This window comes from Erythrolamprus reginae, chromosome 3, assembly GCF_031021105.1.
Source record: "Erythrolamprus reginae isolate rEryReg1 chromosome 3, rEryReg1.hap1, whole genome shotgun sequence".
In the NCBI taxonomy this organism is placed as follows: Eukaryota; Metazoa; Chordata; class Lepidosauria; order Squamata; family Dipsadidae; genus Erythrolamprus; species Erythrolamprus reginae.
This window is the reverse complement of record NC_091952.1, coordinates 257,732,462-257,760,099: the sequence shown is the minus strand read 5'-3', so window position 1 is coordinate 257,760,099 and position 27,638 is coordinate 257,732,462. Positions and strand designations below refer to the sequence as shown.

General features: G+C 47.3%; 2 protein-coding genes across 10 annotated transcripts in view; one reads left to right on the top strand and one right to left on the bottom strand.

Moving 5' to 3' along the window:
* The window catches only part of CPSF1 (cleavage and polyadenylation specific factor 1), a 242,284-nt gene extending 236,924 nt beyond the window's left edge, over positions 1 to 5,360 (top strand). For all 6 annotated transcript variants that reach the window (XM_070748454.1, XM_070748455.1, XM_070748453.1 and 3 more), the window contains exons 32-38: positions 122 to 298; positions 405 to 471; positions 1,629 to 1,676; positions 2,100 to 2,255; positions 4,423 to 4,552; positions 4,669 to 4,807; positions 5,148 to 5,360. In XM_070748454.1, coding sequence (XP_070604555.1) covers positions 122 to 298; positions 405 to 471; positions 1,629 to 1,676; positions 2,100 to 2,255; positions 4,423 to 4,552; positions 4,669 to 4,807; positions 5,148 to 5,195 — 765 coding nt within the window. In that variant the 3' untranslated portion in view covers positions 5,196 to 5,360. The remainder of the gene's footprint in view (positions 1 to 121; positions 299 to 404; positions 472 to 1,628; positions 1,677 to 2,099; positions 2,256 to 4,422; positions 4,553 to 4,668; positions 4,808 to 5,147) is intronic.
* A 2,230-nt stretch (positions 5,361 to 7,590) lies between these two features.
* ADCK5 (aarF domain containing kinase 5) overlaps positions 7,591 to 27,638 on the bottom strand; it is a 29,737-nt gene continuing 9,689 nt past the window's right edge. Inside the window, exons 4-15 of one of the 4 annotated variants that reach the window (XM_070748412.1) lie at positions 27,546 to 27,621; positions 24,402 to 24,602; positions 23,441 to 23,581; positions 20,119 to 20,232; positions 19,175 to 19,306; positions 15,084 to 15,167; positions 14,129 to 14,210; positions 12,971 to 13,049; positions 11,682 to 11,773; positions 10,070 to 10,328; positions 9,479 to 9,595; positions 7,591 to 8,352 (exon numbers count right to left, since the gene is read on the bottom strand). In XM_070748412.1, coding sequence (XP_070604513.1) covers positions 8,238 to 8,352; positions 9,479 to 9,595; positions 10,070 to 10,328; positions 11,682 to 11,773; positions 12,971 to 13,049; positions 14,129 to 14,210; positions 15,084 to 15,167; positions 19,175 to 19,306; positions 20,119 to 20,232; positions 23,441 to 23,581; positions 24,402 to 24,602; positions 27,546 to 27,621 — 1,492 coding nt within the window. In that variant the 3' untranslated portion in view covers positions 7,591 to 8,237. The remainder of the gene's footprint in view (positions 8,353 to 9,478; positions 9,596 to 10,069; positions 10,329 to 11,681; positions 11,774 to 12,970; positions 13,050 to 14,128; positions 14,211 to 15,083; positions 15,168 to 19,174; positions 19,307 to 20,118; positions 20,233 to 23,440; positions 23,582 to 24,401; positions 24,603 to 27,545; positions 27,622 to 27,638) is intronic. The other 3 variants (XM_070748415.1, XM_070748411.1, XM_070748413.1) reach the window with 3 other exon arrangements.

Sequence of the window (27,638 nt, the reverse complement as noted above, 5' to 3'; positions counted from 1 at the left end):
GCTAGAAGAGAAGGGAGGGTTTTTTGCCTGGATATATTGAGATAGGCAGCTGGATAGGACTCATCTAGACTAATTCTAGGCTGACCCACCCACCCGTCCATCCGCTTGTCCCCTGGCGCAGATTTTCCTCTGGAGCCTGAAGGACAATGACCTGACCGGCATGGCCTTCATCGACACCCAGCTCTACATCCACCAGATGATCAGCGTCAAGAACTTCATCCTGGCGGCCGACGTCATGAAGAGCATCTCACTGCTGCGCTATCAGGAGGAGAGCAAGACCCTCTCGCTCGTCAGCCGGGTGGGGGCCCCGAGCACGGAGGGGGGGGAGGGCTCTCCACACCCCTTCCCCCACTCCAGACCACGTCATGAGCCTCTACTGACCTCATTCTCTCTCTTGGCCACAGGACGCCAAGCCCCTGGAGGTCTACAGCGTGGATTTCATGGTGGACAATGCCCAGCTGGGATTCCTTGGTGTGTCTCAGAGAGGGGTCTTGGGAAAGGGGGGGTGGCTTTTAGACTTATAAATCACTTCCCAGTGCTTTTCCAGCCCTCTCTTAGCGGTTTACAGAATCAGCCTCTTGCCCCCCACAATCTGGGGCCTCATTTGACCCACCTGGGAAGGAGGGAAGGAGGGAAGGCGGAGTCAACATTGAGCCGGTGGTGAGATTTGAACTGCTGGACGACAGCTAGCAGTTAGCTAGCTGAATAGCCTGCAGTGCTGCACTCTAACCACTACGCCATCCCAGCTGGTAGGTAGGTAGGTAGGTAGGTAGGTAGATACATAGATACATAGATACATAGAAAAATAGAAGATTGACGGCAGGAAAAGACCTCCTGGTCCATCTCGTCTGCCCTTATACTATTTCCTGTATTTTATCTTAGGATGGATCTATGTTTATCCCAGGCATGTTTAAATTCAGTGACTGAATTGACCAACCACGTCTGCTGGAAGTTTGTTCCAAGGATCTACTCCTCTTTCAGTCAAATCATATTTTCTCACGTTGCTTCTGATCTTTCCCCCAACTGACCTCAGATTGTGTCCCCTTGTTCTTGTGTTCACTTTCCTATTAGATAGATGATAGATAGACAGAGAGAGAGAGAGAGAAGGGGGGGGAAGGGAGGTGATAGATAGATAGAAATAGCAATATCACTTAGACTTATCTACTGCTTCCTAGGGAAGGCTGAGTCAACCTTCAGCCAGGGTTGAGATTTGAACTGCTGAACCACAGGGAGCAGTTATCTGAAGCAGCCTGCAATGCTGCACTCTAACCACTGTGCCATCCCCAGCTGCCCAAGGGATATTGGGGGTGGCAGAGGGGGGGAGGGGCTTTGGGTCAGGGATCGATGGGTAAGGAACGCTAGCTGTGAGGTCCCAGGAAGATAACAAGTAGCCCTCCACTTACAATAATAATCATAATAATCATAATAATCATCATCATCATCATAAATAATCATAATTTATTAGATTTGTATGCCACTCTTCTCCAGAGACTTGGAGAGGCTCACAACCATAGTAAACAGTGTACAAATCCAATACTTAAAATCATTAAAAACCCTACATAAACGGTTCATTTAGTGGCCATTCAGAGTTTGGAGAGCCCTGGAAAAAGCTGACTCTTCTTTTGCAGTGTCCGACAGGGACCGGAACCTCATGGTCTACATGTACCTGCCCGAAGGTGAGAACAAGAAGCAAAGGAATTAATTATACATTAAATTTATCTTCCGCCCGACTCTGGGGCGAAGGGAGGGGGCTGAGGTCCATCTCTGTACAAACTAAGAATTATAAATTCAGAGGCTGAAATCTGTGTCTCCGGGCTCCCTGCCAACTCAGAGTGAGTCATGTCAATTAGAGATCTGAGATCAAAGAGAGACTATTTGGGAGTTTACATTACTGCTTGAGACTAATGAGCAACTGCCAGGAACAAGGACTTAATTCTGGCTTTGCTGATGTCTTTTAACCCTCTTGGCTACTGAACTGTTAGAAACCACATCCTTCAAGCCGTATGAGTGGACCTGTTCTATTCTTTGGGGGGGGGGGAGGCTCATCGCTGGGACAGAAGAGCCCCCTCCCTCCCAGCAGCCTTCTGCTTCCTCTGCAGCGAAGGAGAGCTTTGGCGGGATGAGGCTCCTGCGCCGAGCGGACTTCCACGTGGGCGCCCACGTCAACACCTTCTGGCGGACGCCCTGCCGGGGAGCCCTGGAGGGTCTGGCTAAGAAGACCAATGCCTGGGAGAACAAGCACATCACCTGGTTTGGTGAGCGAGGGATTGGGGGGGTGTCAGGGGCTTGGGTGGGTTTCTCCTTCCACTCACACAACCTCCCTGGGCTGCTCCGAGAGAACGCTGCACCTTTGGGAGCGGAGGAAGCCTCTTCTGGGGAAAGCAAGCTCTGTCGGAAGGGCTTCCACATTGGGAATATCTGGGGTTTTCTTTCTTTAATAATGGTCTTTATTGGACATATCCATTAAAAAAAACATCCACAAATACAACCAAGAAAGAAAGAGAAAAAAAGAAAGGGAAAAAAAAGAGACAAATCACACTTGCAAGAAACATGAGGTTCAGAGGAAAAGTGTGTCAACTGATTATTTTTATTTTTATTATATTATTATTATTATTATTAATTAATTAATTAATTAATTAGATTTGTATGCTGCCCCTCTCTGAAGACTCGGCGTGGCTCACGGCATATAAAATAGTAAATCTAATTAATTAAAACCTACATAAATTAAAAACCCAATATATATTAAAAATCAATGAAACAAGTTCAAATCACAGTCATACATCATATTTATTGGCCAGGGGTTTTTTTCTTTCAAGATTTAATTACCCCAAGCCTGGCCGCATAAGTCTGTTTTAAGACTCTTACGGAAGGCAAGGAGGGTGGGGGCAGTATGAATCTCTGGGGGGAGCTGATTCCAGAGGGCCAGCCCCCCCCCCAGAGAAGACCCTTCCCCTAACCAATCGCTGGGACTCAAACGGCATAAGTACTTTCTAATACTTATTAGTAAAAGTTATGTGCTATCTTAACTAACGCATATTTAGTCTGCGGAGAGGGGTGGCATACAAATCCAATAAATAAATAAATATTTAACTTTTCCTAATAAGTATTATCACACTTGTAGTTTATAATTCATGTTTTAAGATAAATTTATTCCAAGTGATTTTAGTGACCGTATGAATATGTGTATCTATTCAACCTCAAAGACAAATATGTCAACTATCAAATTGACTTTCGTTGCTCTGTGACCTAATGTTGAGGTTTGTAAGATGGGTGTATCCCCCCCCCCCCTTTCTGGTTCTTCTGGGGTTTTCTTGCAGACGTTTCATGACCCAACTAGGTGACATCATCAGTGCGTCAGCACTCGTTGGGTCCGCAAGAAACCCAGAGAGCTCAGGGAGAGCATCATGGATCTCGCAGTCCCACTGCTCCTCCTATCTGCACACCTCGCTCCTTGCAAAGTACTGATGATGTTACCTAGTTGGGTCATGAAAGGCCTACAAGGACACAACCAGGCTCAGGAGCTCCAAACACCTCGTTTCAACCTTGAACGACACGTATTCTTTGCTGATATCTGCATTGATTAAGTCCTCTGCTTAATGACTGTAATTCAGGCTGAAATTTTGGTCATTAAGTCAGGACAATTGTAAGGGGGGGGGTCACACTCGATTTTGGAAGGTTTTTTAGCAGTGGTTAAGTGAATGTGGCAGTCAAAAAGCCAAGGCTGCTGCTCTTAAGGAGGAACCCTTTGTTATGGGGGTTCCCTTTTTTTTGCCAGAAAAACACTAGTTCCTGGGAAAAACATCGAGAATAGAATAATAAGAATTACGTTAGAATAGTAGAGTTAGAACAGAGAATAGAATAGAATTAGAGTATAGAGTGGAGAATAAGAATAGACTAGAGACTAGAATAGACTTGAAAAACAGAATAGGAGTAGAGTAGAATTAGAATAGAATAAGAGTATAATAGAATTAGAGTAGAGAATAAGAATACAATAATTAGAATAGAATAGTAGTAAATAGAATTAGAATAGAGAATAGAATGAATAGTAGAATAGAATTAGAGCAGAGAATAGAATAGAATATGGAATAGAATAGAATATAGAGAGAATAGAAATAGAATAGAAGAGAGAATTTAATTCAATATTGAAGAAGGGAATGAAATAGAAGATGGGAGAAACCATAGCAACAGGGCTGGAAGGGACCGTAGCCACCTGACTGCAGGACCCTGGAGAGGGCTCTCAAGGCAGCCTGGTGACGGAGCCTCCACGGGTGACCCCAGTGCGGAGGGACGAATGTCAGAGCCCACAAGCCCCCATTTTGTTGGATCCGTCCTCCTAACTCCCCGTCGGTCGCTAAGCAACAGGCTCACTTGGCGGCCATGCTGACTGAATCTTCGGGGGGGGGGGTGCTCTTCCTTCCGCAGCCACTCTGGACGGAGGCATCGGGCTGCTGCTGCCCATGCAGGAGAAGACCTACCGGAGGCTGCTGATGCTGCAGAACGCCCTGACCTCCATGCTGCCCCACCACGCGGGCCTCAACCCCCGGGCCTTCAGGTACTCCACCCCCCCGAGGGCAGAGGGGCGGGGCCAGGCCCTGCAGGGGAGGATGGGGGGGCATCCTTGGATCCCGCCCCCCTCACCCTCCCGCCCTCCTCTCCTCCTCCTCCTAGGATGCTGCACGTGGACCGACGCATCCTGCAGAACGCCGTCCGCAACATCCTGGACGGGGAGCTGCTCAACCGCTACCTCTACTTGAGCACCATGGAGCGCAGTGAGCTGGCCAAGAAAATAGGGACCACGCCGGACATTGTGAGCAGCAGGGGGCAGGGCTTGGGGGGCATATGGCCTATGATTGTACACTGCCCAAAGTCCCCTAGAAGTTGGGCCGTGTTGTGAGCGGTCCACATCTGGCTCAGCTGGTCATGGAATTTGAGGAGGATGAGCGAGTCCTTCTGGGTATCCTAGGCCAGCGTTCTTGACAGCTGAGAGGGAGAGTGAAGGGGAGTTAGAACCTGGGGAACCACCAGAGACTGTAAAGCCCCAAGCCACAGTAGTGTCTGAGTCACTCAGCTTCCCCCTTGGACCAAGCAGGGCCTTTCCTGGCTTCTTTACAGCCCCATCTCCTCTTCCTTCTTCCTCTCTCCCACAGATCCTGGAAGATCTCCTGGAGATCGATCGGGTGACCGCACATTTCTAAGGGGGGGGGGGCAATCCTCTCTTTCCTGCAACGGAGGCAGTGTGACATCCCCCCCTCCACAATTCTACCCCAAGTTGCTGCATTTGCCTGTTGTGTTTGTATTTGTTTTTGATAAAAAATAACCCTATGAATGTAAGATTTGTATAAAATGGATTTGTAAAGAAATGACAATAGTGGTGTTAACTGTTGTGCTATTTGTGGGGTGAAGCAAGTGTTGGGTTGACCCTCATGAACACTACAGGCACATACCACTCCTGGATCTGCCCTTGAGGGAAGAAAGAATTGCAGTTTACAGATTGGCAGAGTTGGAAGGGACCCTGCAGGTCATCTAGTCCAACCCTCTTCCCCTCCCAGCAGGAGGCCCACATCTGCCCCTCCCCAGGCTCGAACTCACAGCCTCCTGATTGTGAGGCAAGAACTCCACCGCTAGGCCACAGCAGCTCCACAGAGGGAAGGACAGACTCTTCGATTCTTTCTGGGCTTCTGTCTTGAAGACCTTTCGCTGCTTCTCCAAGAAGCTTCCTCGCTTCTGACTGAACGGTGGGGACTTCTATCCTCTCTAGATTCATCCAGAACCGAAGAAGCTTCTTGGATGAGAAGCAAAACGTCTTCAAGGGAAAAAACCCTCAAAAGTCCAGTTGTCTAGAGAAAAATATCTGAAATTCCGGCTTTCTTTTCCGTCATCCCAGAATGGGATTCTTCACTTGGCAAAGACGGGGATTTGTTTTTCTCTCCTCGCTGGGACTCAAGGAGCATCCAGAAGCCCATGTTGCACAGCCCAGGTTGCTTTAGACCAAAGGGGCCGATGATGGGCAGGGGCAGCTTCCCAGGAATGCTCCAAGACTGGGGATTGTGTAGTCCATTGCAGGAGAGGGTTCCTACAGTTACGCCTAGTGGTGCGCAGCTCCATGGCTCTTGCGCGCAAGTGTGCGTTTGAGCACAATGGTGTTTCCTGCACCTATGCAGGTAACAATATCTCACACAGGGACACGCACTCATGCATGTTTTGGCTTAGTATTTTTGCATGGAAACAAAAAACCTCACCGAATCACGTGCGCACGTGCAGGATTTTGCTAGTTGCACAAGCGCAGGAAGCAACATTTCTCTAACGCCGGCACTCATGCACCAGAGCCGCAGAGCTGCGCACAACTAGGCGTGCCAGTAGGAACCCACTACTGGTCAATCGCCTCTAAGGCAGAGGGAGCCAATGTTGGCTCCTTTCAGACCTGTGGACTACAATTCCCAGAACTCCCCAGCCCGCACCACCTTTTAAGGGGTCCCAAAGGGGGTGTGAGAGCACGGAGTCTTCTCCCCCAAAACACCTGGCTGCAAGTAGAGCCCCTGCAACCCCCACAGTTGGCACCTTTGGCTCAGCCAGTGCCTGGGGCGAGGCCTGTGATTGGCTGTTGCATTTGCTTTGGGGAAGGGCAGCCCCCCCCTGGGTGGGGGGAGGGGGGGAGGTTCCCATCATTGTCGCCAAAAGGCGTCTAAGACACAGCGGCAAAAGAGTTGGCGGACGGAAGGGGCGTTAGGTGCCCTTTTGAGCTCGGTGGGTTTTCTTGCAGTTTTATAACCCAACTAGGTAACGTCCTCAGTGCTTCCAAGGAAGGGCATCTGCAGGGAGGAGGAGGAGGACGGAGGGTTCCCTGCTGCTCTCCAAGCCTGCTTGTTTGCTTGCAGACGTTTCGCCACCCAACTAGGTAACGTCCTCAGGGCTAGAAAGTGCAAAGCCTCCTTGGGTAATGGAACATCGGTAAGGAGACCACCAAGCACAGAGCGCATCAAGACCCATCGCCATCCCTCTTGAAACCCCCCCTCCCTTCTAGTACTGATGGCGTCGCCTAGTTGGGTCATGAAACATCTGCAGGAAAACAGCCAAGCTGAGAGAGCACCAAGGACTCTACAATCCTCCTGCTCTTCTTTCTCCTCCTTTATCTCCTCCTCCTCTCCACACACCCCACTCCTTCTAGCACTGATGACGTTACCTAGTTGAGTCATGAAATGTCTGCGCCAAAACAGCTGAGAGCGTCAAGGACCCCACAACCCTCCTCTTCCTCCTGCTCTTCTTTCTCATTTATCTCCTCTCCACACACCCCACTCCTTCCCAGCACTGATGCTGTTACCCAGTTGGGTCATGAAACATCCGCAAGAAAACGAGGCTCAGAACATCAAGGACCCCACAACCCTCCTCTTCCTCCTCCACTCTGCAAACCCCACTCCCCTTGAAGCACTGCGAGTGTTACCTAGTTGGGTAACAAAATGCCTACAAGGAAACCACCAAGCCCAGAAAGCCCCAAGGACCCCAGGAAGCACCGCACACCCTCTTCCCTTCTCGCCCTGATGACGTTACCTACTCCGGTCACGAAACGTCTGCAAGGACCCTGCAGTTCAACCCTGGAGCTATAAATATCCTCCTTTATTGGCAGTTTGCAGGACAGGCCTGAAGCTTCTTTTAAAATAAATCCAGCTACGAGAGGAAACATTCCTGGGCCTGTGAGACTCAGGAACCCAGCTAGCTACAGAAATTGATCCAGCATTACCCCTCGAGAGAGCTGGCGGGGGGCACAGGGTTTATTCCCCCCCCCAAAGGCCCGACTCCTGTTATTGCAAGGGCCTCATTGGACGCCTCCTTCCCTGTCCATCACCCCCCCACTCCCCAAAGATTCCACATTTAGCCCACCAACTGCCTCCCGCCATCCTTTATAAATGCGGAACAAAATGAGGAGGGGGCTCCAGAGAAATGGGTTTGGGTGAAGCGGAAAGAAAAGAGAGACGCCCCCCCCCTCTCCCAAATTGCTCAAGCAGCATCATTTCCTGGCTCCTTTTTCAGTTATTTGAAGTTGAATGTGGTGAGTTGCCCCTAATTGCAAGTTTCTTTCCGATCTGCATAAAAACGCCCGTCGATCGGGCTCTGCGCTGGAAAGAGGAGGGGGCTTCTCAGAATGTCCTGGTTGGCGATGCCCCACCCAACTGGCGGGCACGACAGCCGTCCCCTGTGCTTGCCCGCCTGGGCACGTGGGCATCTTCCGGGCCCTCCTTCGCTCAGGCTTGGAGAAGCTCGTACATTCCCTCCTGCTCTTTGCTGGGTTTGAAGAAGCCGACGTAAACCAGGAATCGCAGTAAGGAGGTGGTCAGCTTCATGGTGGTGACCTGGATTCTGGGGGAGGGGGGCAGAGGAGAGAATATCAGGTGGGGGGGGGCTTCAGTGCAGGGGTCAATGATGCTTTGGGAGGGAAGAGGGAGGTCACCAACCACTCCCATTTTGGCACAAGGCAGAAAGAGTCCCTCACTTACAACCACTCACTTACTGACTCCAAAGTTACGACTCAACGGGGAAACTACCGTATTTTTTGGTCTATAAGATGCACTTTTCCTCCCTAAGAGGCTGATAGTTATACTCTGAATGTAGCTTTTTCCCCCCAGCCCTAACTAGGTGCTAACAATCTTCCCAGCTCTTACCTTGCAGGCTCTTTCATTGTTTGTCTCTGCGAAGAATGTTTTCCAAGCCCTAAGTCTTGGCAGGGTTTTTCATTTCTCTAACTTGCTCTCAGTAAGTTTCTTTCCAGCCCTAACCAGGTGCTAACGATGTCCCCAGCTTACACCCTAGTCATCAGCCTCTTTTAGGGAGGAAAAAGGCACCTCTTATAGGCTGAAAAATATGGTAATTTTATTTTTATTTATTAAAGTTATAATATATGTTTGGGGGTGATTCTAGAGCGGGTGGTGGTGGTGTTCATAGGTAGCCCCTTTAAGACTGGTGGACTTCAACTCCCAGGCCTGCACTGGCTGGGGAATTCTGGGAGTTGAAGTCCACCAGATTTAAAGGGGCCACATTTGGAAACCCCCCCCCCCCTTGCTCTGGGCAGCCACATTACACCTGATTGCAATTGATGACATTTTTTTCCCCCAAAGCAAAAGTGAGTTCCATTAACGACGGATTGTGAAAAAAATGTCGCAAAATCAGATCTGCCCTTATACTATTTCCTGTATTTTATCTTAGGATGGATCTATGTTTATCCCAGGCATGTTTAAATTCAGTTACTGTGGATTTATCTACCACGTCTGCTGGAAGTTTGTTCCAAGGATCTACTACTCTTTCAGTAAAATAATATTTTCTCACGTTGCTTCTAATCTTTCCCCCAACTGACCTCAGATTGTGTCCCCTTGTTCTTGTGTTCACTTTCCTACTGAAAACACTTCCCTCCTGGACCTTGTTTAACCCTTTAGCCTATTTAAATGTTTCGATCATGCCCCCCCTTTCCCTTGTCCTTCTCCGCCCTTACCTGAGAGTAAGCTCGAACACAAGGCTGTCCCAAAAGGCCCGGATCCAACGGAGGAGGAAGAAGTTGGCCAACCCACCAGACCTCTGGCTGACCGTCCGGCTCCAGCATTTCACCGCACTGTGGAGACAGACAAGATCGATGGATGCTCTTGGCGTGTGGCTGGCGCGGAAGAGACGCGGCCAGGAGACCCTGGCAGTACGGAGACCCTCCTCATCCGTGACCCACCTGGCTTCCTACCACCCCACAGATGGGAGCCCTGTGCCCGTAGTAGGGTTGCCACCAGAGGTTGTGGGTGCTTCTGTCACTGGAGGCTTTTAAGAAGAGACTGGACAGGCCCTTGTTTGAAAACTCAGAAAAATACAGTATTTCTTTCTGGACTTTGTGTAAGTAAAACTTTTGCTTCGATCCATGTTTCAAGCGTGGGGGGTTTGCTTCCTAATAAATGGATCCAGCCAGACAGAACAACTTCAGCAAAGTGGGTGGGGAAAAACATAAGTCGGCTGGGGAATTCTGGGAGTTGAAGTCCAGCCGTTTGCGAGCGGCCAAGGTTTGGGACCCGCCCACCTTGCCCGCCGCTGGGGGTGCCCGCACCTTCTGGCCATGAGGTAGTAGCGGTCGACGGGAGCCCCCAGGGCCACGTTGATGCCCCGCACGGTGTTGATGTTGCGGAAGACGAGCAGCATGGAGCGGGGCAGGTCCCTCAGCACACGCATGACGCAGTCGAAGCGGTACTGGGCCATGTGGCGCATGTAGGCCGTCTCCTCCTGGGTCATCACGTTGGAGAGCGCCAGCTCCGCCATGTGGATGGGCCGCTGGAGCAGGATCTCGCAGAAGAGGAAGTAGTCCTGGGCTGCAGGGGGGGAGGAGGAGGGGCAGTCAGGATACACAAACACATATACACACACACACAGGGCCAGAAAGGACACAAGGGGCCATGGGAAATCAGGATTTGCAAGCGAGGGGCCCTTGGTGCTGTTCTTGCAGACGTTTCATCACCCAACTAGGTAACATTATCAGTGATGTCCTTCCTTCCTTCCTTCCCTTCCCTTTCTTTTCTCTCTATCTCTGCCTCTGTCTCTCTTCCTTCTATTTCTTCCTTCCATTCCCGTCTGTCTCTTTCCCTTCCCTTCCCTTCCTTCCCATTTCCTTCCTCTCTACTTCTGACTCCATAACTCTTCCTTCTATTTCTTCCTTCCTTCCTTCCTTCCTATTTTCTTTCTCTCGACTTCTACTCTGTAATTCTTCCTTCTATTTCTTCCTTCCTTCCCATTTCCTTTCTGTCTACTTCTATTCTGTAACTCTTCTTTATATTTGTTCCTTCCCTCCTTCCCATTATCTTTCTCTACCTCTCTCTTCCTTCTATTTCTTCCTTCCCTTCCTTCTTTCCCATTCCCTTTGTCTACCTCTGCCTCTCTTCCTTCTATTTCTTCTTCCATTTCTTTCCTCGTTCCTTCCTTTCCTCCCTTTTCCTTTCTCTCTACTTCTGGTTCTGTAACCCTTCTATTTCTTGGTTTCCTTCCTTCCCTTGACCTTTCTGTCTACTTTCCTTCGATCCTCCCTCCCTCCCTCCCCTTGGTCTCTAACCTTGGTTATTTCCTTGCAATTGTTTTATTTGCCAAACTAGGTAACAACATCACTGTGCTTTGAAAACATTCCTTGCCAGTATTCATAATGTTACCTAGTTAGTGTCATGCAACATCCGCAAAAAAAAGATAAAAATCAACCAAGCTCAGAGACCCCCAAGGACCCCACAATCTTCTCCCCCCCCCCCTATGCAAACACAGACATACACACACCATTCTAGCGCTAATGATGTTCCTTAGTTTGAGTCAAGAAATGTCTGCAAAAAAGCCACCAAGCTCAGAGATCACCACGGACCCCACAGATCCGGGTCATTTGACCCCCCTGGGAAGAACGGGAGGCTGAGTCCACCTGGAGCCGGTGGGGAGATCTGAACGGCTGAACTACAGCTGGCAATCAATTTAAGGACTCTAACCACTGCACCACTGAAATCCTGGTGCTTCTTATACGCTGGTGTGTCCCATACTCAGAAAAATACGCTAGATTTCTAGGCTGCTGGCATCTGAGTCAGAACAGGGCTGGGCTGGTGGAATGCGCTGTTGTGGATCCAGCCCAACTCCAGTTGCTCAACCGATCTGCAGCCGATCCCAGTTGCGGAGGGATCCGCAACGTCCTTCCTCACCTTTTACGCCCAGCTGCTGGGAGTGGAGCTGCATGGAGGCGTCGTCCCGCAGGATGATGGCCCGCCAGAGCTTGCAGAGCGCCTCTCGGTCCCTGCGGGGGGGAGGGCAGAGGGGGGCCGTCAGCGGGGGAGGGAAGGCAGCTGCAGGGCCTCACGGGGACCCAGGAGGCAGCCGGCCGGAGGTGGTCCTCGAGTTAGGACGGGCACGGGTAGTGGAATGTCCGTTAAGCGATACAACCTCACAGCTATGGCAATCCTGAAGCCCCCCCCCCCCAGCCCTTTCTCCCACGGCCCAAGTCACCGAGGAATCCCAGGCAGATGGCAGGAATCCTGGCAGGCAGTCCTTGACTTATGACCACAGTCGAGCCTACAATTTCTGGCACTAAGCAGGACCGTTTTTAAGTCCTGCCCAGAGTCCATTTAGAATTGGTCGGCATATAAATATTATAGCTAGGTAGATAGATAGATTAGATAGACAGATAGATAGGTAGGTAGGTAGGTAGGTAGATACAGAAATAGAAAGAAAGAAAGATAGTAGAAAGACAGAGAGAGAAAGAAAGAAAAATGGATAGATAGAAAGACATAGATAGATAATACAGTAGATAGAAAGATATAGTAGACAGACAAAGAAAGAAAGAAAGAAAGAAAAGAAATAGATAGAAGACAGAAAGAGAGATGGATGGTGAATGGATGGATGGAAGGATGGATATAGATAGATGACTGATGATAGATAGATAGATAGATAGATAGATAGATAGATAGATAGATAGATAGATAGATAGATGATAGAGTGAGTGAGTGAGTGAGTGAGTGAGTGAGTTTTGCCCCAAGTTGGCACAGTTAACTAATGAATTGTGGCGGGTTGTTAAGTTTAGTAACTCAGTCGCTAAGTGAACCAGGTTTCCATGTGAGCTTTTTGCTGATCAGAGGGTCGTGAGAGGGGATTGCACGAAAAACAACCCGGGACCCTATGACCGTTGTTAAGTATGAATTCCCGATCAACCTGAATTTTGATTGTGTGATCACAGGGATGTTGCAATGGTCATTAGGTGTGAAAAATGGCCATAAGTTGCTTTTTTAATTGATTGTATGCTGCCCAGAATTCAAACAGGAGTTGGGCAGCTCAGAAATCTAACAAAATTAAATTAAATTAAACTACATTTTCTTGTGCCGTTGTTGTTACTTCAAACAGTCGCTAAAGCGAAGGGCTGAACGTTGAGGAGGACCCACGGCTGCTGCTCGCGGAGTGAGATCTCGTTCCCCAAAGGGGATTCTCCCCGCAAGCTTACCTGTCGTGAAGGATCTCGTAGAGTCCGTGATCCAGAAGGACCAGCTGCGCTTTCCCGTCGGGGCCCTTCTGCACCAGCACTGCAAGGGAGGGAGGACGGGCGTGAGAGCAGCCAAACTGCACCCCCCATCGCACCCCCCCCCAGGAAATGCCCGTTAAAGCCCCCCACCCTCCTTTGGGCCTGGCTCTCCACCTGTCCCGGACTCTTCGGACCAACCTGTTATGTACATTACAGGTTGGGTTTGGCAATATATAAACAAGCTAACAATGAATGCTTGTATGTATTGAAGCACTACAGCTTTAAGAGCCAGTGTTGGGAATGGCCACAAGAGGGAGCCAGAAAGCGTGATTCACTCTGTTTTTCTGCTCATTTTGTGCTGATTCATTGTGACTGCTATAGTAAGAACTGTGCGTTCGATGATAGTTTATGTATTTGTAGGCTGTACAAGTAAGGCTTGTAGTATTCGTTTATTATTTATTTATTTAATTGGATTTACATGCCGCCCCTCTCCGAGGACTCAAACAATGCGACATCCTAATCTAATTAGTATGAAATAGTTAATCTAAAACCCCAGTAGTATTAAAACCAGTCATTGCCATTCACACCACAAACATAGGCTACCTTCGTCAGCTAGGGGGAGAGGGTCGAATCGCCCCAAGCCTGGTAGCATAAGAGAGTCTTGAGATTCTTACAGAAGGTGAGGAGGGTGGAGACAGTGCAGATCTCTGGGAGGAGCTGATTTCAGAGGGCCGGGGCCCCCACAGAGAAGGTTCTTCCCCTAGGCCCCGCCAGACGAATTGTCTGATCAATGGGACCCGGAGAAGGCCAACTCTGTAGGACCTGACGGGTCGTTATTTGGTATTTTTAATGTATTGAGAGTTATTGACTGATTTGACTGAGTATTGCTAGGCTGTTTAACTTGACTATGATATTTGCTAAGGTAAATACTATTTTATATACTTTATCTGTTTTGTATGATCTCTGGACTATCTGCTGAGTATCTGCTAGAATCCCATGTTTCCCTTTGTGTATGTGCGTCCTTGATAACTCGGGGGTCACTCTGCAGACTCCCTTAACAATATTGCAAGTCCACGTATGACATGCCGTAACAGGTTATATAAAAGAAATAAATCCTTGGTTCTTGGTTGGATCTCTTACCGTTTCCCGGGTGGGGATCCGCGTGGATGAATCCGGTGTAGAAGATCTGCTCGGCAAACATCTTGATCAGTTTCTCCGCTGGCTGGAGGGAGAGAGGAAAGGGAGGAAGGAAGCGATCTCAGAAAGAGGAGAAGGCCCAAGGCCGCTCCCCTCGAGCAGCAGGCGTCTGAGCTTCCTGGTTTTCTTGCAGACGTTTCATGACCCAAGTAGGTAACAACATCAGTGCTGGAAGGGGGTGGAGTTTGTGAAGAGGAGGAGGAAGAGGAAGGAGGCTGGCATTTTGTGAGCTTGGCTATTTTTTTGCAGACGTTTCATGACCTAAATAGGCAACATGGCACCGGACCAGATTATCTCAGGGACCGCCTTCTGCTGCACGAATCCCAGCGACCAATTAGGTCCCACAGAGTGGGCCTTCTCCAAGTCCCGTCAACTAAACAATGTCGTTTGGCGGGACCCAGGGGAAGAGCCTTCTCTGTGGCGGCCCCGGCCCTTTGGAACCAACTCCCCCCAGAGATTAGAATTGCCCCCACCCTCCTTGCATTTCGTAAGCTGCTTAAAACCCACCTCTGCTGTCAGGCATGGGGGAACTGAGATATTCTTTCCTCCTGGGCTTCTACAATTTATGCATGGTATGTTTGTGTGTATGATTGGTTTTATAACAAGGGTTTTTAGCTGTTTTAGTATTGGATTTTTACATTCTGTTTTTATCACTGTTGTTAGCCGCCCCGAGTCTACAGAGAGGGGCGGCATACAAATCCAATCAATCAATAAATAAATAAATAAACAAACAACATCAGTGGTACCTGGGACAGAAGTGGCAAAAGCCACGCAGGACTCACCCCAGCCGATGATCCCCGACCCACCCAATCAGGTTCCCGATGGCAGTCAGGACCCATGATGACCCCAACACCCTTCCCTGCTCTTCCCCCACCCCCAGGTTCCCCTGGAGACTCACATCCTTGAGGTTCAGGCCCTGCCTCAGCAGCCCCTCCAGGTCGTTGATTTTGCAGGCCTCGTAGAAATCGGCGGTCAGCACCCGCTACGGCCAGGGAGAAAAGGAGGGGAGGTTAGAAAAGGCCCTTGGACAACAGATTACAGGAAGATAAATAGAATACACTCCGGAATTCTTTCGATTAGGAATCATAAGAAAACAGCCACCAAGGGATAAACAATATCTATCATTACGTATCATGTATTGTATTGGCAGTTCTGTGTTAGCAAAAACTTCAGGAAAGAAGGGTTTAGGGGTAGTGATTTCTGACAGTCTCCAAATGGGTGAACAGTGCGGTCAGGCAGTAGGAAAAGCGAGTAGGATGCTTGGCTGCATAGCTAGAGGTATAACAAGCAGGAAGAGGGAGATTGTGATCCCGCTGTATAGAGCGCTGGTGAGACCACATTTGGAATAATACTGTGTCCAGTTCTGGAGACCTCACCTACAAAAAGATATTGACAAAATTAACAGGTCCAAAGACGGGCTACAAGAATGGTGGAAGGTCTTAAGCATAAAAGGTATCAGGAAAGATTTCATGAACTCAATCTGTAGAGTCTGGAGGACAGAAGGAAAAGGGGGGACATGATCGAAACATTTAAATATGTTAAAGGGTTAAATCAGGTCCAGGAGGGAAGTGTTCTTAATAAGAAAGTGAACACAAGAACAAGGGGGCACAATCTGAGGTTAGTTGGGTGAAAGATTAGAAGTAACATGAGAAAATATTATTTAGAAACATAGAAATATAGAAGACTGACGGCAGAAAAAGACCTCTTGGTCCATCTAGTCTGCCCTTATACTATTTCCTGTATTTGATCTTAGGATGCATCTATGTTTATCCCAGGCATGTTTCAATTCAGTTCCTGTGGATTTCCCAACCACGTCTGCTGGATGTTTGTTCCAAGGATCTACTACTCTTTCAGTAAAATAATATTTTCTCATGTTGCCTTTGATCTTTCCCCCAACTAAATTCAGATATTTTACTGAAAGAGTAGTAGATCCTTGGAACAAACTTCCAGCAGACGTGGTTGGTAAATCCACAGTAACTGAATTTAAACCTGCCTGGGATAAACACATATCCATCCTAAGATAAAATATAGGGAAGATAAAATAAGGGCAGACTAGATGGACCATGTTTCTATGTTTCTATGTTTCATCACAGCAGCAAGAATTGTTTACACCCAATATTGGAAAGACAACAAAACTCAGTTGGAAAATGTATTGATGGATAAAATATACAGGTGTGCAGAAAGGGACAAATTGACAATAGAATTAAAAGGACAAAATGATTCGGATTAGTCTAAGGTCAACTACTACTACTACTACTACTACTACTACTACTACTACTACTGCTACTATTATTATTATTATTTAGATTTGTATGCCGCCCCTCTCCGAAGACTCGGGGCGGGTCACAACAATAATAAAACAGTATACGATGAACAAATCTAATCTTTAAAAGAAAATATCTAAAAACCCATTATTTTAAAAACATACAACATAAGCACACCATACATAAAACTATATAAGCCTTGGGGAGATGTCTCAATTCCCCCATGCCTGGCGATATAGGTGGGTCTTAAACAATTTACGAAAGACAAGAAGGGTGGGGGCAGTTCTGATCTCTGGGGGGAGTTGATTCCAGAGGGCCGGGGCCGCCACAGAGAAGGCTCTTCCCCTGGGACCCGCCAGACAACACTGTTTAGTCGACGTCCCTACAGTTGTACTTAATATGGTCTCTGTCCCATTCTCTCCCCCCACCCCACCTCTGGCCTGGGGCCTGCTCCCTGGAAGCTCCCTCCCACAAGGAAAGAATCTTCTGGAGCCAAAGTTTAACTAACATTTGCAGAGCAATCCAAATCTCTGCGGTGTGAAAGTTCCCATAAAACCCTCGTATATCATTACCAAGATCTGGCAGTCGGTGGCAAGTGGAGGCAAGGGAGCCACACGCCTTCCACCCCAAGGGACGGTTGTGGCTCTCTGTTCTTTAACAGCGGAGGTGGGGAGAGAGGCAAACCCAGGACACCGAGTGCACCTCGCCCTCCTCTATAAATCAAATCGCCAGGATTCTCCGTTTCTAAGAAGTCCCTGCTTAAACGTCGACTTGCAACCGAAGCGATTCATGTAGCCGTCTCTCCAAAGTTAAGGCAGCACTGGGACAAAGTGAAGTTATGGGGTGGGGGGTTCTAGAGTTGCCGCATCCCCCCTGGTCACATGGTCCAAATTCAAAGGCTTGGCAACTGGCATGGACTCATGACTGTTGCAGAGTCCCGGAGGGTCACCTCACTCCCCTTTTGTGACCTCCTGCCCAGCAAACTCAATGGGGAAGCCAGATTCGCTTAACGACCGCGTCCACGACTTTACAATTGCGGTGATTCACTTAACAGCGGTGGGAAGAAAGGGTCGTGAAATGGGTCAAAACTCTACTTAATGACGGTCTTTCTTGACGACAGAAATGTTGGGCTCGATGGTCGTAGTTAAGTCGAGGACCAACCTGTAATTAATCTATGGAGAGGGGCGGCATACAAATCCAATAAATTATTATTATTATAATAATTATTAATTTCAATAACCACCTATAATACGCTTGGCATCCATGCATCTGTCCAATCCTGCCTTGAAGCTATCAAGGCTGACAGCTGTCACAATCTCTTCTGGAAAGGAATCCCATCAACCAACAACCCTCTGGGTGAAGAAATATTTCCCTTTATTTGTCCTCACTTTCTCACCTGTGAGCTTTAGGGAGTGGCCCCTTGTCCTAGGATTGTGTGATAGAGAAAATAATTTTTCTCTCTCCACCTTTTCTATCCCATGCAGGATTTTATACCCTTCGATCAAGCCCCCCCTTCAATGCTTTTCTGTAAGAAACACACACACACACACACACTTTCTGGGATTCTTGGGCGCCTGTTCCCCACCTGAGACTGAGGCTGCCAAGGACGATGTCATCAAGTGGGGCCCTCCCTCCATCATGGCAAAAGCCCGCGGCTGTCAAGTTGCAAAAGAAGCCCAGGAAACCTGGACTGAACTTGGAAGAGTCTCACCAAGGATTGTGTCAGAGTCCTTTGTGCTGAGAAAGCTTTGGAGCAGGGACGTGTAAACCTTTGGCCCTTCTGAAGGGGAATTTGGGAGACAGACAGGTGACAGATAGGGATGGGTGGTGTATCAAATGGATGGGTGGATGGAGGGATAGATACATAGACAAAGAAGATATGGATGGAGAGACAGACAGAAAGAAAGAAAGACAGACAGACAGACAGGTGACAGATAGGGATGGATGGATGGATGGATGAGAGAGAAAGAGGGTAGATAAGTGATAGACATAGAGACAGACAGATAGACAGACAGATAGATAGAACAGAGAGATAGAAAGAGGGTAGATAAATGATAGACAGACAGACAGACAGACAGACAGACAGATAACAGATAGGGATGGATGTGTAGTGTATGAGTGGATGGACAGATGATTGATAAATAGGTAGGTAAGTAGGTATGTAGATAGATAAATTGATAGAAAGAAAGAAAGAAAGAAAGAAAGAAAGAAAGAAAGAAAGAAAGGTGACAGGGATGGATGGATGGACGGACGGACGGACGGACAGACAGACAGACAAATGACAGACAGGGATGGATGTGTAGTATATGAGTGGATGGACAGATGATTGATAAATAGGTAGAAAAGTAGATATATAGACAGATAAATGGATAGAAAGAAAGAAAAAAAGAAAGAAAAGATACATACATACATGCCATTTTGGGGCAATAAATGGCCTGGAAACAGGCTGGAAAACGAGCGTAGTGGGGTCAGCCAGTGTTGGGATTTACTGGTTGGCCAAACTGCGCAGGATTTGAACTCTCGGTTCGCCTGAACTCGTGAGCGCCATCCGCAGCTTCTGCTCTGCCCCGTGTTGACTCTACCTGCCCTTCTCCTCCCGGTCATGTCCCAGGGAAGCCTTTGATGGTTGGGGATGGAGGCCCCTGGGGCTCCCTGCTTTGCCCCCTGGACCCGATGACCCTGGAGGTCCCTTCCAACTCTATGATTCTATGATTCTATGACCCACCTTGCTGCTTTTCTCCCAGTGGATGCGAGGAACCACCACAAACTGGAAGTGCTTCAGCTCCTGGGCGCAGCGCTCCCCGTTGTGGCCTTCGATCTCAAAGTCCAGCTCCTGGGCCAGGGTCCCCTTCAGGTCCTGGGAGGAGAGAAAGCGGGAAGGGGGGGGTTCAGGTTGGCCTGGGCAGAATCTTAGCGGGTGTGTGGGACTTAAGGTGCCAAGTACGCTGGAGAAAAAACCACAGACCCAGAAGAGGCAGGGTGGCGCAGTGGTTAGAGTGCAGCCCTGCAGGCTTCTTCAGCTAACTGCCAGCTGTAGTTCAGCAGTTCAAATCTCACCAACCGCCTCCAGGTGGACTCAGCCTTCCCTCCTTCCCAGGTGGGTCAAATGAGGCCCCAGATTGTTGGGGGCAAGAGGCTGAGTCTCTGTAAACCGCTTAGAGGGGGCTGGAAAGCTCTGGGAGGCGGTATATAAGTCTATATGCTATCGCTATAAGCCAGGCATGGTGGGGTGGCAGCAAGTTCCAATTTATTTCCAGAGCCATCCTGGCACCTACCCTGGGGGACCTGATTCTGAGTTTCTCACCCAGTTGAAAGTTCACATCCCTTGTCCCCCCACCCACAAACTTGTCACGCTGCCCATTCAAGATTGTGCCAGCGTGGCCAGTCCTCCTTCCGCTTCCGCCCAGGTGGGTGGGCCTAGGATGGCCTTGGACCCCTCAAAAAGAATGCTCCCCCCTGAAAATCCCCCCTCCCAAGTTCCCACAAACATCAGATAGTGGTGAGCCGTTAATTCATCACCAACGTCTGCATTCTGTGGTGGGAAACTAGAGCCTGGGGGCTCAGATATGTGGCAGCCCCCTTAGCCACCAGAAGTGAAAGCCAGCAAAAGAATTTGGGGCGAGAGATGCCGGGCTTCTTCCTCTGGGCCAGAGCCCCCCAACACCATACCTGCAAGACCCAGCTGAAGCCAAAACTGGGGTGCATCTGCTCCACGATCCACAGCAAGAATTCCAGGGTGCGGATGTCTCCGTCAAAGCGGTCCCTGAGATCGATGTACTGCACCTGCACAGGTGAGCGGGAGAGGGTGACCCTCCAGGGATTGGGGCAGCCCCAGGTGGAGGCTATTGTCGATTATCGCAACGATATGGCAAACCTATCTGGTCAATAAAGCATCTCCTTCTTCTGTCTTATTTAAATCTAAAAGTTATTTGTATCTAGGGGAAAGCCGCTCCGAGTCCTCGGAGAGGGGCGGCATACAAATCTAATAAATAATAATAATAATAATAATAATAATAATTATTATTATTATTATTATTATTATTATTATTATTATTATTATTATTATTATTAAAGGGTAAAATGTGAGTTAACTATCCATGTCTATAAGAATGTGGAATGCCCTCTGTGGATATGATAGGATTAAATCTACAAGCAAAGGAATGGGCAACCCACTCCTTTGATTAGTTTAAAGCAGGGGTCCCCAAACTTTTTATACAGGGGGCCAGTTCACTGTCCCTCGGACTGTTGGAGGGCCGGACTATAAAAAAACCCCTATGAACAAATTCCTATGCACACTGCACATACCTTGTTTTAAAGTAAAAAACAAAATGGGAACGTACTATTTAGAGGGGGGGAAAGAAGTCTGAAATTCATATATGTTTATGTTTTGTTTTTAATTTTCTTTTGTTGACATCTGATTGGCTATACAAGGTTTTCTTGGCTTATGAAAAATGTATAAAGAAAGAAGGAAGCACTTTGGCATAATGGTTAATAAGTTAGAAATATAATTGGTGTTGCACTTTTTGAAGGAACATTAAGGAAGAAATTTAATTAAAAGAAAATAAATGTAACCGGATGACAAAATTAGAAAAAAAAAGTTTGCAACTTTTTTGATTATTGATATTAGTTACGAACAAAATACTGCATTTTATTCATGGAAAATTAGATGGTACACTGTGTTGTTCGAATGTATGTTGAGAGAAAAAATTAAAAAAATTACCCACACCCCAAAAACAGTCCTTCCTTCCTCTGTCCCTCAATTCATTTCATTCTTCCTTCTTTCCTTCCTTTCTTCCTTGTTCCCTCCATTTCTCCTTCCTTCCTTCCTTCCTTCCCTCCTTCATTCCTCTCCACTTCTCCTTCCCTCCCTCTCTTTCCCTTTTCTTTCTTTCTCTCTCTCTTTTCCCTGTGCTCTTGTCACTCACCGGTGGGCCGGATAAATGGCCTCAGTGGGCCGCATGTGGCCCGCGGGCCGTAGTTTGGGGACCACTGGTTTAAAGAAATAATTATTCATTTAAGCTTCCGTTTAATTACCTTAGGTAATTAAGACCCTTTGGTTTGTCTAAGGTAAACACTAACTAGATGCTCTTCTGCTTGTTTAGCAATCATACCTTGACAGGGTTTTGTCTGTATGTTATGTGTCACATATTAACCATTCGCATGGCAACTAGGTTAAGTAGAAAAACAATACTTTATATTTGTATACACAAGAAATAAATATAAATTTATATAAATATAAATAATAGACTTGCAATTCCCGAGAGGCAGAGAGCTTCTGAAACACGAGGCAGCTCGACTCATCTCAGACAGAATTCCTGGCCCGGACAAGCTCTGAGTCAAGAAATCACGTCTCTCCGTCTGTCATTTCTACCCCCAGAGACTCACCGCTCAGAGCACCAGCACTTCTCCACCTCCAAGGAAGGGCGGCTGGACCCCTTAGTAGAAGTCCAAAGGGAGGAGGGCAGCCAGCAGCAAGGGAGGCTGGGAAGTGTAGTTCAGCCATCCCCACACCCCTCTGCAGTCCATCGTCCAGGTCAGTGCTTCCCAACCTTTCTAATACCGCGACCCTTTAATACAGTTCCTCATGTTGTGGTGACCCCCAACCATAAGTCTAGCGCTAGTTCTCCCAACAGAGCTTTCAGCTGATTGGCAGGAAGGTCAGAGGGACGCCCCCACGGTAAATGCCTGATTGGTCAGATTGTAAAAATACGTTCCAAGGCGCCAGAATAGAAGCTTTAGTTCCTAACACCAGGGGAAATTTCTCTTTCCCTATGGCCTTAGGCGACCCCTGTGAAATGGTCGTTTGACCCCCATAGGGGTCCTGACCCTCAGGTTGAGAACCCCTGGTCCAGGTGATGGCTCTCCCAAAGGAGTTCTTCCAGGAGGCGCTGGGACTTCCTTCGTTTTTTTCTTTGAAGACATTTTGCTTCTCCTCCAAGAAGGTTCTTCAGTTCTGATTGAATGGAAGGACTGATACTCCGTGCAAATAGTTGGACATTTGCATCCTTTTACGGAGTCCTTGAGGCCACTCAAAGAACACAACTGACCAGCTGTCTTCAAGGAGTATCAATCCTTCCAGAGCTGAAGAAGCTTCTTGGGTAAGAAGCAAAATGTCTTCAAAGAAAAACAAAGGAAGTCCAGGTGACCCCTGAAAAAAAATCCTTCGGGCTGGCACATCCTCGCTTTGCCTGCCCTCCCCCCCTCCAGACGAACCTTCTGCTTCAGACGAACCCCCTCCAGACGAAACACAGCTTCTGCTCCGGCAATCTCACACTACCCACAAGAGCCTACAAAACTTTTGCCAGACCCATCCTAGAATACAGCTCATCTGTCTGGAACCCATGCCACATCTCAGACATCAACACCCTTGAAAATGTCCAAAGATATTTCACCAGAAGGGCCCTTCACTCCTCCACTCGAAACGGAATGCCCTATGAGACTAGACTTACAATCCTGGGCCTAGAAAGCCCAGAACTACGACGCCTAAAACACGATTGGAGTATTGCCCACAAGATCATATGCTGCAACGTCCTGCGTGTTAATGACTACTTCAGGTTCAACTGCAACAACACAAGAGCACACAAGAGATTCAAACTTAATACGAACCGCTCCAAACATGACTGTAAAAAATACGATTTCAACAATCGAGTTATCGAAGCGTGGAACTCATTGCCGGACTCAATTGTGTCAACCCCTAACCCCCAACATTTCTCCCTTAGACTCTCCACGATTGACCTCTCCAGGTTCCTAAGAGGCCAGTAAGGGGCGTGCATAAGTGCTCTGGTGTTCCTTTCGTCCCCTGTCTAATTGTCTTTCCTTTCTCTCACTTATCATATATATTCTCTTCCTTTCATATATCCTCTCCTCTAAGTTCACTTTTACCCTTATATATATTAACACATGTCTATTTTTCTTCCTATGTATTTGTGTATTGGACAAATGAATGAATGAATGAATGAATGAATAAATAAATAAATAAATAAAACAAAACCTTTACGGCCACCGGCGTGCCATCGTGAAGCCGAGCCCGGTGCACCTGGGCCAAACTAGCCGCCGCAATGGGCTGGTAGTCGAACTCCAGGAAGAGCTGGTCCGCCCTGGCGCTGAAGTCCTCCAGAAAGAGATCGTCCACCTGCGGCCAGGAAGGGACAGAAGAAATGGGGAGTCAGCAAGGGCCGTGGACGGAGGGGATGACTTTGTGAGCCAGCCACAGGCAGGTAGGCAGGAAGGTGTTAGTCCTATATGCAGAACTGTTTGGGTTTGGCAATATTCAAGCTAACCATGCATGCTTAAATGTATTGGAACATTATTGCTTTAAGATGTCAAAGCAATGTTACAGATGGCCACAAGAGGGAGCTAGTGGTTTTTTCTCTCTCTGCTATTTCTATTATGTTCTCTCTGACTGCTGTAGTAAGAACTGTGTATTCAAATGATGGTTTATGTATTTGTAAGCTGAACAAGTAAGGCTTATAGTGTTGTATATTTATTTATTTGAGAGAGAGTAGAAAGAAAGAGGAAAGAGGAGGGAAAGTTAGTAGAGGGAGGGGGGGAGAAGGAGTAAGAAAGTAGGTAGTAGAGGCGGAATAGCCACCTCAAATGGAAGGAGGGAAGTGGATTGAAGAAGTTGGATATGAAAGCACTAATATAAAGCGAATCTGGAATGTGATTAAGTTTATTGTACTTGAATAACAATATATGTATATTAAGATGTATCGAAGGTATACGAAGTTGAATGTAGAGAAAACATATATATATATATATATTTTTTTTTTAAAGGTGAAAAAAAGGCGAAGCTGCTAAATGGATCAATGGAAGGGACACCTCTTTCCTTCCAAAGCTCAGTCCGTCCGTCCCCTTCTTCGGGGCAGGCGACCCAAGAAAGAGCCCCTAAAAGAGGGTGAGACCCCAGGTGCCAGTCTGCAGCAGAAGCAGCCCCTCACGGCCCCGCTCACCTCCGAGTATCCCCGCCGGAGGGCCTTGTCCTCCAAGGCACGCAGCGTGTTGACGTACTCCTGGGGCAGGAGGTGGTTGAGGGCGCACAGGCCCTGGCCCAGCTTGATGTAGAGACCCCCGTTCTGGATGGCCCCGGAGACGATGCTGTCGGCCGAGCGCTGGTGGCACCTGGAGACAGCAGCCACATACTCCGGGCTGTTCTGACCACAGGGAAGACGGGCAAGGAAGAGCAGGGGGTTAGATCCTTCCCAGCGGATCCCTCACGTCAGCCGCCGACATAGACAGCGTAACTGGTTGGCCTCCTCCCCATGTGAGAAGGGGGGGGAGACACAGAAAGGCTCTGCTGGGAGACCTGTGACCTTCCTTCTCAGCTGCCAACCTCCCCTGCCTGGATCACGGAGGGTCACAAGCCAAAAAAGCCAACACAATCCTAAGCTGCATCCACAGAGGTCTACACTCTAAGACTAAGGGGGGACTAATATCCAATTCAATTTATTAGATTTATATGCCGCCCCCCTCCGAAGACTCGGGGTGGCTCACAACAACAATAAAAACAATATTCTAGCGAAAACAAATCTAATATTAAAAAGCACATAAAAACCCTATCATATTTAAAAAGCAAACAACACATACATATCCAAACATAAATATAAAAATAGCCTGGGGGAAAGGTGTCTCAACTCCCCCATGCCTGGCGGTATAGAAGGGTCTTGAGTACCGTAATTTACGAAAGACAAGGAGGGTGGGGGCAGTTCTAATCTCCGGGGGGAGTTGATTCCAGAGGGCCGGGGCCGCCACAGAGAAGGCTCTTCCCCTGGGGCCCGCCAAACAACATTGTTTAGTCGACGGGACCCGGAGAAGGCCAACTCTGTGGGACCTTATCGGTCGCTGGGATTTGTGCGGTAGCAGGCAGTTCCGGAGGTAATCTGGTCCAATGCCATGTAGGGCTTTATTTTATTTTTATTTTATTTTTTTTTATTTATAAATTTTTTTATTTTAGAAATGTGACATACAAGACAAAGGAAAAAACATACATAAAACATATATATATACAACATTTGGGAAATGAAAGTTTCCCCACTTTTTTTTTTATATTTGATCAGAGAATTACACTTCTTTTACATAATATTAATTTTTGAATTCTTTTATTTGACGTGTTGCTTTGCATAAATTTTTATTTCTTTCTTTCTTTTAGCCAATCATAAAATTTTGCCCATGTTTTATAGTAATCTGATTCTTCTTTTCCCTCTAATCTTTTGGATAGCCTGTCCATCTCTGCACAGTCTAGTATTTTTTTAATTATTATGTTTTCTTTCGGTATTTTATCTGTTTTCCACTGTTGGGCATATATATTTTTTTATACTATCTGGCAGCTGTTAGTATATGTATAACTAGGTATCTTACTTCTTTTTCTATTTTTTTTATTAAAAATACCCAATAAATATAATTCTGGGGTTTTTTCGATTTCTTCATTTGCTATTTCTTTTAACCAATTTGTTATTTTATTCCAAAACTTTTTTGCCTGTGTGCATGTCCACCATTGGTGGTAGAACGTGCCTCTTTCTTTTTTACACTTCCAACATATTGGAGAGGTTTTTGGGAACATTTTTGCAAGTCTTTCTGGCGATAGGTGCCACCTGTAGAACATTGTAGGGCTTTAAAGGTCATAACCAACACTTTGAATTGTGACCAGAAACTGATTGGCAGCCAATGCAGGCCACGGAGTGTTGCAGAGACGTGGGCGAATCTAGGAAGCCCCACAATGGCTCTTGTCCAGTGAGGGCGAAGCTATGGCCTGGGTGCCACAGGTGGCCCACGGAGCCATATCTGCTGGCACACGAGCCGTTACCTTAGCTCACCTCCAAAGTGCGTGTGTGTGCTGGGCAGCTGATCTTCAGAGGTTCTGGGAGGGCGTTTCCGGTTTCCGGAAATCTCTGGATGGGTGGGGAGGGCATTTTTCCCTCTGGAGCCTGGTGTTTGGGAAATGGGCTGTTTCAGGTCTCCAGGGAGGCTCCGGGTGAGGGGGGGGCATTTTCACCCTCCCCAGACACTGAATGATGGGTGTGGGACCTCGCACATGAGGGGGGAAAGGTTTGCCATCACTGCCCTCGTCAGTCAAATAGCCAATAGAAATTTTGACAGCTAATGGCGTTTTGAAAACAATCTTTGAAATCCAGGTGACAAAATCAGTTTTAGTTTGGAGCCATGTGTGGGTTGTCCTTGACTTAGGACCATTCGAAGTTACAACGGCACTTTTAAAAAAGTGAGTTATGACCGTTTTCTTTTCCCACTTAGAAAAGCATCTGCAGCATCCCAGCTAATTTATTTTATAATAAAATCATGTGACAAATCACTTGCCAAGCATCACGTGATCAGAATTCGGATGCTTGGCAACTGGTTCGTGTTTATTACAATCACAGCATTATTTATTACTTATTTATTAGTAGCATTTACATGCCATCCATTTCCAAATGGATCCCCATTTTGCAACCAGATTCACTTAACAATCATGTTCCTAAATTAACAACAGAAGTGATTTACTGTCCGATGGGGCAGAAGTCACTTAACAAATTCCTCACTTAGCGACGTAAATCCTGGGCTCAACTTGTGATTGTAAGCCAAGGACTGTCTCTACCCAGAGACAGATGGAAGGATGCTGCAACCTCGGTTGTTCTCGGCTGTTCGAAAGCTTCTGAAGACCCACCTCTGTCGCCAGGCATGGGGAAACTGACCTACCCCTAGCTATTATGGCTTATGTATGGTCTGTTAGGTTGTGTGATTGTTTTCTTTTTAGTAGTACTAATTGGATTATATTACTGTTCTTTTTTTATATATGCTGTGAGCTGCTCCGAGTCCTCGGAGAGGGACGGCATACAAATCCAATTAAATAAATAAATAAATAATAATAATAAGGGTTTTAAATTGTTTTGAACATTAGATTTGTACATGATGCATTGTTGTTGTGAGCCGCTCCGAGTCCTCAGAGAGGGGCGGCGTACAAATCTAATAAATAATAATAATAATAATAATAATAATAATAATAATAATAATAATAATAATTATTATTATTATTATTATTATTATTATTATTATTATTCTTTAAAATTAGATGGGGATTTTCGAAGCTTGACCGTCAACTGTACCTCATCCAGGCCTCTCAAGACGATGTGGTTCGTCCACCAATAATCGAAGGAGATCTGGATTCCCAGCCGCAGGGACCTACAGGAGAAGAGAAC